The 8,096-nt window shown below is 48.7% G+C and overlaps 1 protein-coding gene across 1 annotated transcript; it reads right to left on the bottom strand.

The window, feature by feature from the left end:
• Positions 1-200: 200 nt before the first annotated feature.
• Positions 201-5,484, bottom strand: CBLN2 (cerebellin 2 precursor). Its single transcript, XM_069853030.1, has 3 exons — positions 5,166-5,484; positions 3,119-3,238; positions 201-2,850 (listed from the first exon to the last, which is right to left on the bottom strand). Exons 1-3 carry the CDS (start codon positions 5,478-5,480, stop codon positions 2,653-2,655), a joined length of 633 nt encoding a protein of 210 aa, XP_069709131.1. The 5' UTR covers positions 5,481-5,484; the 3' UTR covers positions 201-2,652.
• Positions 5,485-8,096: the final 2,612 nt, after the last annotated feature.

Here is an 8,096-nt window from a genome sequence, read left to right on the forward strand (position 1 = left end):
CTCAAACTCAGATATGAAAGTAAGTAAAAGGGGAAAGGGAAAAATTTTACGAAGAACAAAATTCTACAAAAAACAATAGCACCATGATTGTAATTGGTGTCAAATAAGAATTTACTGGCTGTTTTCCATTTAACTGTTTATGTAACAGTTCTGATTCTATAGTTTAACATTAAGAACACAAATAGAATTAAGAGAGAGGCAGTATGTTAGAGATCTTTAAATTCAGAAGATTTGTTACCATATACACATATTTAACTTTATAAAATAAGCATGGTCAAAACTACAGAACTTAAATACTTTAAGTGGGATATTAAGATTTTGCAGCTCCAGTGGCCTAAGAACCTTGCAAGAATATGTCCAAGGAAAACCCTGTCATTAGCCTCATTTGGTTTAGGAGAAAGCCAGATATATTATGAGATTGCCTTATTCAAGACATGTGAACTGCGATAAATCAGACAATTTGGTTGGCAGAATTTCAAAATAAAACTGAGGAAATGTAATAGAAGCTGAAAACCTGGGAGCGTGAACCCACCTGGGTGTCTATTTTCTTGAGAGATTTCATCAAGTTTAAACACAAAACCATAGATTTTAAAGAAGTTTTACAACATCTACCATTAAGAAAACTGTTCTCATAACTATTTTAGTACTTCAATAGAAAAAAGTTTCTGCCGACTCAGGTTTCATTTCATATATTTAAACATAGCCCTGTGATATTTTGCAACTAGAAACACTGCAGTCATACCAGTGTACAGGGGGGAACAAAAAAATGCAACCCATTAAAAAACAAACCTGAAACTCATTAGCTTAGTAACCAGCAAAGTGAAATGCCAATGCAAAAAATCAGCATCAATGGTGAAAATACACCTGCTTATATTTTAGTCATCTGAGGTTTCATAAGCAACACAGATAAGGATTTTTTTTAAGAATATATGACTTTAATTGACTTTGTCCCTTTAATGATAAATTTACAATGAAAATGACATGTCCACCATAATTTGAAATACAGCACAGCTACCAACGATTTGCTGCAAATGCCTTTGCATTATATTTGTTTGTGGCACAAAAGTAAATTTGACAAAAATAAATTCTTATACACACCCACCCTTGTGGGATTAATATCAAGATTAAATATTTTAAAATAAATAAACAAAGATCAATATCATATAAAGTAATATAAATATTCCTCCTAGATCTTCTCAAGTAATATTTTCCTCAGTGAACTAATACATCAAACTTCAAAAAAAAAAAAAAAAGTGAAGAAACCAGATCTGTTTATTTAGAATCAGGCAAACAGATGCAATTGACCTTGGCCTAATATTTTACCTCTTGTTGATTGGGGTAATAACTTTTCCTAACGTCCAATACCGATGTCAGTCCACTCCCAGCACTCTGAGGCTATTTGATCAGGAAGAGCACACACAGCTAATAAATGCATGGCACCTGTGCGACTTCAGGTGCGTTTGCTGATATTGGCAACTCCTCCAATACTTGCCACGGACAGGTCAAGCGCAGATGGTTTTATTTAATTTGGAAGAGGAAGAGTTTGCTCAGCCATCTCTCTGTGCCCCCACAATGTGTACTCAAGCATTAGTGGACAAATACATCAAATAAATATCAGATAAAAGCATCCAAAATATGCTCAGTAATGTAAAGAGAGGATATATTTTAGGGTATGGTCAGAGAAGATATTCAAAGCCTCCATTGTTGCTTCTAGAAATGTCAGGACAATTCAGAAATGTCAGTTCCTTTACTGGTTTCCAGATCGTAATTGAAGGATCACGTAGCTCTCTCGCTCTTATTCTCTCTTTCTTTCTCTCTAAATAGGTCTATAAAGATCAGCTGGAAAGTGCAGACAGAATTGTTCACTGGTTAGCTTTACTTAGAGCTACAGGGTATATATGTGCTTTGTTTTGTCTTATTGATCAATCTAGCTTACATTTTTAGCGCACACAAACAAAAATCAAGAAAAAGTCGATGAAAAACACGAACAACACAAAACAAATAAGGTTCCAATCGTGCAAATTTTGCTTCACTGGATAAAGCACTTCTTGACACAGTAATGTCCAAAATCCCCCTCCCCCAGAAAAATACAGAACTGAGACTGAAGCCATTCTTTTTTTTTTTCCTTTTTTTTTCTTTGTTTTTTTTTTCTTTTTTTCCTTAAGGCTATACAACACAAAGAAACAAAGCATGGAAAGAACACTTCATTGGGCTGAACACTTCATTCTTCTGGCTCTGGAGAGAGCCTTTGACAAAGAGATTGTGTGGTCCAAGTTATCTGTCTCATTGCAACAACAACAAGAGGAAAAAAAAAAGAGGAAAAAAATGAGAGAGAGGAAAAAATAAAAAAAGAAGTCAATGATCCCAACAATAAAATCCAAAATTGACTTTACAATCACAGGTACAAATTGCTCAGGTCGATCATTTCATTTCTCCTAAAGATCACTGTTGTCTAAAACTAATTAGAGGCGCAGGTTCCCGAGGAATTGTCAATATTCAAAGCAAATGTTGGAGTTTAGAAGGTTATAATTCTTCTACTGTGACAGTCTGACGGGGTGACTGGAAATATTGTCATGTGCTGCCAAGTTCAGGGTGTTGTTAACGATTGAATCCTTGCTTGGCTCATGGATCCGTCTCATATTTGGCCTTCTTTTATAGTGGAAAGACTAAGAAGCCGGAAAAGGTTGAGTATTTCCACCCTCCCATGAGGTTACCCCTTTCCAGTTTGAGATGCACTTTGTCTTCTCTTTCCATGTGGAGCAAGACCCCATTACTGGCTGCTTCTCTCGTGACGTCCTGATCCCCTGCAAAAGCTGAAATCACTGGGTAGCCATTTTGCATTAAACTTACCTAAAAAGTGCAAAGAGAGAGAATCTAAGTTTTCTCAATACTCTCAATGGCTAGTTTGCCCTATGCACATCGTTAAACTTTTCTGCAGGTTAGAAACAGAGTTGAATTAAGCTAAGACAATGCGTGATTTTTGTCACGCATGCAGAATCTTAAACTAAAATAACCTAGAGACTCATTCTTCAATTGCTGGTTTTGTAAATGCACCTTAATGTGTATAAATAAGCATTTGAAAGAAAAAGCAAGGAAGCATCTTTAGATTATAACCCACCTGTATGGTTTGTCTGTTATAGACCTTGACCACGTGGAAACTGAAACTATAAATCCCTTTTCTTGGTGCTACAAATATACTGGAAGCAAGGTCAAAATGGTTGCCAATATTAACTAATACCTGGAAGGTAAACAAACGAAACAAAACAAAACAAAAAGGAGAAAGGAAAAGAGAGAGAAATCAGACCCCACCTTAGGAAAAGCAACAGTGAAAAATCTAACATAAGCTTCACGACCAACATAAAGCCCAGTCACAATGGCATTTGCAGGACAATTAAGTGCATTGCAGGGAAAAGGAGCCAAGTTGGAGGCATTTAAAAAGCACCGTAGTTCATAAAACGATTTAGTTACGCAACGATGATCTCCAAAGCCTGTTAGCTGAAGTGCAAATGTTCACACTGAACTGTCAAGAAAGCAAAGGAGGCAAAGCAGGGGGTAGCGGGGGGAAGAAAAGAGGGAGGGGAAAGAAATGAGAAGAAACCCCTGAAACTCAACTCACGATTTCAATGTATAGCTTTTAGCTAATGCTACAGAAACCAGACCTGCTCTCGAGTTTAACAGGGTACAGAAAATCGCGCTGGGATATCTTTCAGCAGAGAAAGGCAAAAGAGCAGAGAAGATGCTCAGCAGCAGCTGCACCTGCCAGCTCATTCATCCCTCTCTGTCCCTCTGGAGGGCTGGCCCGCACCCTCTTTGGGCGGCTGAGATAGGTCTCCCTGCCCGACAACAATCTTAATTTATTGTATGGAAAGCTAAAAAAAAAACCCCAAAAAAAAAGAAATAGACTAAGTGTTGAGCCCTCCAGCAGATGTTCGGACGCGGCTGCCGCATCCTCTTCCCCGCAAAAGGGATCCGGCTCATTCTCTCACTCCCCTTCCAGGGTCCAGCAATGAGCAGCCCGATTTGACTCCAAAGCTACGGGAAATGAGCGGAAAAAAAAAAAAAAAAAATACCAGCCCGTGGCGATCCCACCCGGGCAGCCGGTGAACCTGAGCCCCCTGTATCCCGGGGGGATACAACCTCTCTTTTAATGAATAAAAATTCAACAGAGAAGGAAACTAACCAACCCACCCCCCGCCCCCTTCCTAAATAGCCAAGAAAAGAAGCAAAAAAAAAAAAAAAAATTAATCCAGAGCACCAAGGGAGGCACGTCTCCAAATTCCTGAGAACTGAGCACTGCAGGATAAAGCATCTAAAACACACTATACATGAAATAAGCACTTTCTTCTCTCCCTACTGATTGATTTGGTGATATTTTGTATGCAATGAATAGCTGTGCAAACTCGTTAGGAGGGACAGGCAGACGAACGACGGGTGGGCAGAGACGGCAAAAAAAACCCGGAGAAAACAGTTTGCGTGGGCTACTTTTGGCTGACTCTGCAATGCCACTTCAGGATTAGCGGTGGTAGAAAAATAAGGAAATTTAATCAAGCGGAAGGGTAACGCACGGGCTGTGGGAGGCAAGCAGTGAGAAGGGGAAGGGGCAGGGCGACCAGGCAGGGTCCTGCTGCTCCCTCTGCCCGTTCAGGATGAAACCACTAAGTTATATCCCACCAGGGACATCGCTCGCCTCGTTTGATAACGCGGGGAACACCCTCTTCTTCCTCAGCCATCCCACCCCCGAGAGATGCTCGGAGCAAGCACAGCCGGAGGCTCCCCAGCGGTAAATCCTTGTCCTCCCCTTGCCCTGGGAATGAGTTTTTCCGACGGAGAAACGAGGAGAGGACGCTCAGCCCTCCTCCCACGGGTCTCCGCTGCCCTCCCGGGACAATCCCCGGCTGCGAGGCACCCCGCAAGCCTCCCAGGTTAAAGCGCTTTCCCTGTTTGCGACGGGACGGGGCGAGTCAGCATCCACCCTTCCCACCCCACTCCAGGAAAGCCTCGAAAGAACTTCCCAAACTCCTTCCGAGGAGTTACAAGGTTGACACTGAGCTGGGATTTAAAGACGGAGATGGAGCACGAGGAGAATAAGCGACGGGTCGGGGTAGGGCTGGGGCTGCTGGCGCAGGGAAGCGGGGGCAGCGCAAGCGAAGCAGGCGGCGGCTGACCTGGTCGAAGTAGATGGTCATGGTGCGGTTGCTCATCTCGGAGGGCTCGTGGTTGGTGCTGCGGGTGGCCGAGAAGGCCACCTTGGCGCTGCCCGAGCGCACCGAGATGCCCAGCGAGGAGGTGATGGCGCCGTCGGCCGAAGGGCTGGAGTCGCACACCACCAGGCACTTCCCCTCCAGGACGATGGGCTCCGTGTCGTTCTGCGCCCGCACCGGGCGGCCCGCGGGCAGCAGCAGCAGCAGCAGCGGCAGCGCCGCCGCCAGGCAGCAGCCTAGGCCGCCCCCGGGCAGCACCGCCCGCCGCCGCCTCCCCATGCCCAGCGCCCCGCGGCCCCGCGGCCAGCGCTCTGCGGGACGGCGCCGGGCCTGCCTCCCCTCCTCCTCTCCTCCTCCTCCTTCTCCGCGGGGGCCGAGGAGCCTCTTCAGAGGGCGGGCGGCGGGCGGCAGCCTGGGGAGGGGGGAAAGGCGGCGGTGAAGCGGGTCCCGCCTCCCTCCCGGCCGCACTCCGAGCAGGGAGGAGCGGGGCAGGTGCCGTCCCTCAACCCGCCGTGGAGCCCCCAGCGCCCGCCTCGCCCCGTCCCCTCCCCACGCTGCAGCCGAGGGGGGCCCCGCTTTTGACTACGTAGGGGAGCCGGGTTTATACCGGTCTCCTAACACTCCGAAAAAAAAAAATAAATAAAATTATTAGCGTTATCAGGGTTGAAGGTACCGACCCCGCTCCCCTCGCTGGAGCCGCCCCGCCGTTCTAGGCTTCGCCACGGAAGCCGCGGAGCCGCCGCCTCGGATTTCCCAGCACTCGGTCCCGCTGCTGCCCATCCCGGCGGCTCCCGGAGCTCTCCCAGCTCCAGCCCGGCCGGTACAAGCATCGCAGGAGCCGAAAACCCCACCCGGCATCGCCCGGGGAAGTTGCGTCTCAAGCTTTCCCCCGCTCACCCCAACCCGCTGAGGTCTCGCTGCCGTCTACGCTGCCCCCCGAGGCGTCTCTCCCCTTTCCCTCACACCGTTATCTCGTTTAAAATCGTTATTTTGCAGAAAGGAGCCGCCGGCGGGGAGGGGACCGGCCTCTTTTACCTGGGAGGTCCATGCCGGGCGAGGCGGGCTGGCCGGGGAGCTGGTCCGCGAACTTGTACCGCTTAGAGAAAATGAGCCGCGATCGCGCTGGCGGAGGGAAAAGGAAACGGGAGTCGCCTCTTTCTCTCCCGCCCATTGCCAATAATCCACCCCCCCCACCCCCCTCCCCGGCTCCAAACGCAACCGCCGCCACCCCGCGGCCTCCCCCTCCCCTTTCGCTCTGTCTCTCACACACACAAACACACGGAGGCAGCCGGCAGGGCTCCGCTCTCCGCGAGAGGAGCCGAGCCGGGACCAGCCCAACCCCCTTCTTCTTCATTTCCACTTCAACTCGCCCCTCGACGAACGCGAGGCTGGAAGCCCTTCGCAATTCACAGACTTTAATAATAACGATGATGATAAAGGTCGCTATCCCCGTGCTCATCAGCCCTCGGGGAAGCGGGGGGGGGGGGCTCCCCCCTTTATCCAACCGCTTCTCCCCCCTCCCCAAGCCGCTCCGGCCCGGGACCCGCTCGGGCCCCGCCCGCGGCTCGCGCCAAGGCCCGCCTGGCGCGGCTCGGGGAGGGGCCGGGCCGGGGCCGGGGGAGGGTTCCCGGAGGGCAGAGGGAGAGGTCTGGAAGGGCTCGGTGACCGCCCCCCCCCCCCCCCCCCGCCCTCACGGTCGGGCCTGCCTGCGGAGCGGGGATAGGCGTGCTTGTCATCACGTTCTTCGTTAAGTCCTGATGGAACGGCTGAGGAGAGCTGGGGGTGTTGAGCCGAGGAAAGAGGAAGGCTGAGGGGGTAGACCTCATTGCTCCTCTGCAACTCCTGAAAGGAGTGTGAGAGGAGGAGCCTGCGGCTCTGCCTCCGAGTGTTGACAGTGTGAGCAGGCAAGAGGAGAGCCGCAAGCCCCAGGGGAGGGGGCAGGCTGGACATTAGGAAAAAATTCTTCACAAAAAGGGTCATTGGGCACTGGCAGAGGCTGCCCAGGGCGGGGGTTGAGTCACCTTCCCTGGAGGGGTTTAAGGGACGGGTGGACGAGGTGCTGAGGGACATGGGTTAGTGTTTGATAGGAATGGTTGGACTCGATGATCCGGTGGGTCTTTTCCAACCTGGTGATTCTGTGATTTTTTTTTTTCTATGATACCAGGGCTCACAACAAAGACACAGGGGGGTGCGACCACCCAAAGTTACAGAAATGAATCCCTGAAAACCACCCAGGTCCCTCAGATCCAACCCAACACACACACCGTAAGGTAATGGGAGAAATACAGAGAGAAAGAGAGAGAGAAGGAAAGAAATCACCACATCAAAGGCAGCAGATGATGTGAAGCCAACTCCGGTGCCCAACTTCACTCCAGCGAGGGAGAGCTTGCCTGTTCCTGCCTCCTGGTTCACCTCAGCACTACAGACAAGCTGGTGCCACCAGTGGATGGTCCTCACACAATGTTTAAGGCAAAGAGATAAACATAGGCTGACTTTACACCTCAGTATCCTGATACTCAGACTCGAGCAGCTGAAAGGAACGTTTCAGAAAACTGAATGTAAATCTAAATGGTAGCTCTTGATGTGAAGATAAATTTGCAGGTGTAGCTCAGTGGTATAAAATTATCTCGGCTATGAATGAGCGCTTCTCTGTTTCAATCTGATGCTATAAGCACAAGTAAGGAATCCTTGCGGGTGTCTCCTTGATGATTTGCACCGAGAAATTAATCAAGTCCTGAAGTCACAGCTAAGCAGTGTGCAGGGAATTCCTAACCTATAGCTCCCTGTTTCAAACGAGAATTTTCTACTAAGCCTGAAATACTTGTGTTTAATGGCCTTTTTCCTGAGTTCAAGCATGGAGGGATGAGAGTAGAAAGCTGGAAAGTATCATGCATT

This window comes from Phaenicophaeus curvirostris, chromosome 3, assembly GCF_032191515.1.
Source record: "Phaenicophaeus curvirostris isolate KB17595 chromosome 3, BPBGC_Pcur_1.0, whole genome shotgun sequence".
In the NCBI taxonomy this organism is placed as follows: Eukaryota; Metazoa; Chordata; class Aves; order Cuculiformes; family Cuculidae; genus Phaenicophaeus; species Phaenicophaeus curvirostris.

What these genes read in the sequence shown, in the direction of transcription:
- CBLN2 (XM_069853030.1), bottom strand. Translation starts at nt 5,480, where the DNA reads ATGGGGAGGCGGCGGCGGGCGGTGCTGCCCGGGGGCGGCCTAGGCTGC. An exon ending in TGACCATCTACTTCGACCAG is followed by an intron (nt 3,239 to 5,165) that starts GTCAGCCGCCGC and finishes TTTACCTTCCAG; the next exon opens with GTATTAGTTAATATTGGCAA. An exon ending in ATAACAGACAAACCATACAG is followed by an intron (nt 2,851 to 3,118) that starts GTGGGTTATAAT and finishes TGCACTTTTTAG; the next exon opens with GTAAGTTTAATGCAAAATGG.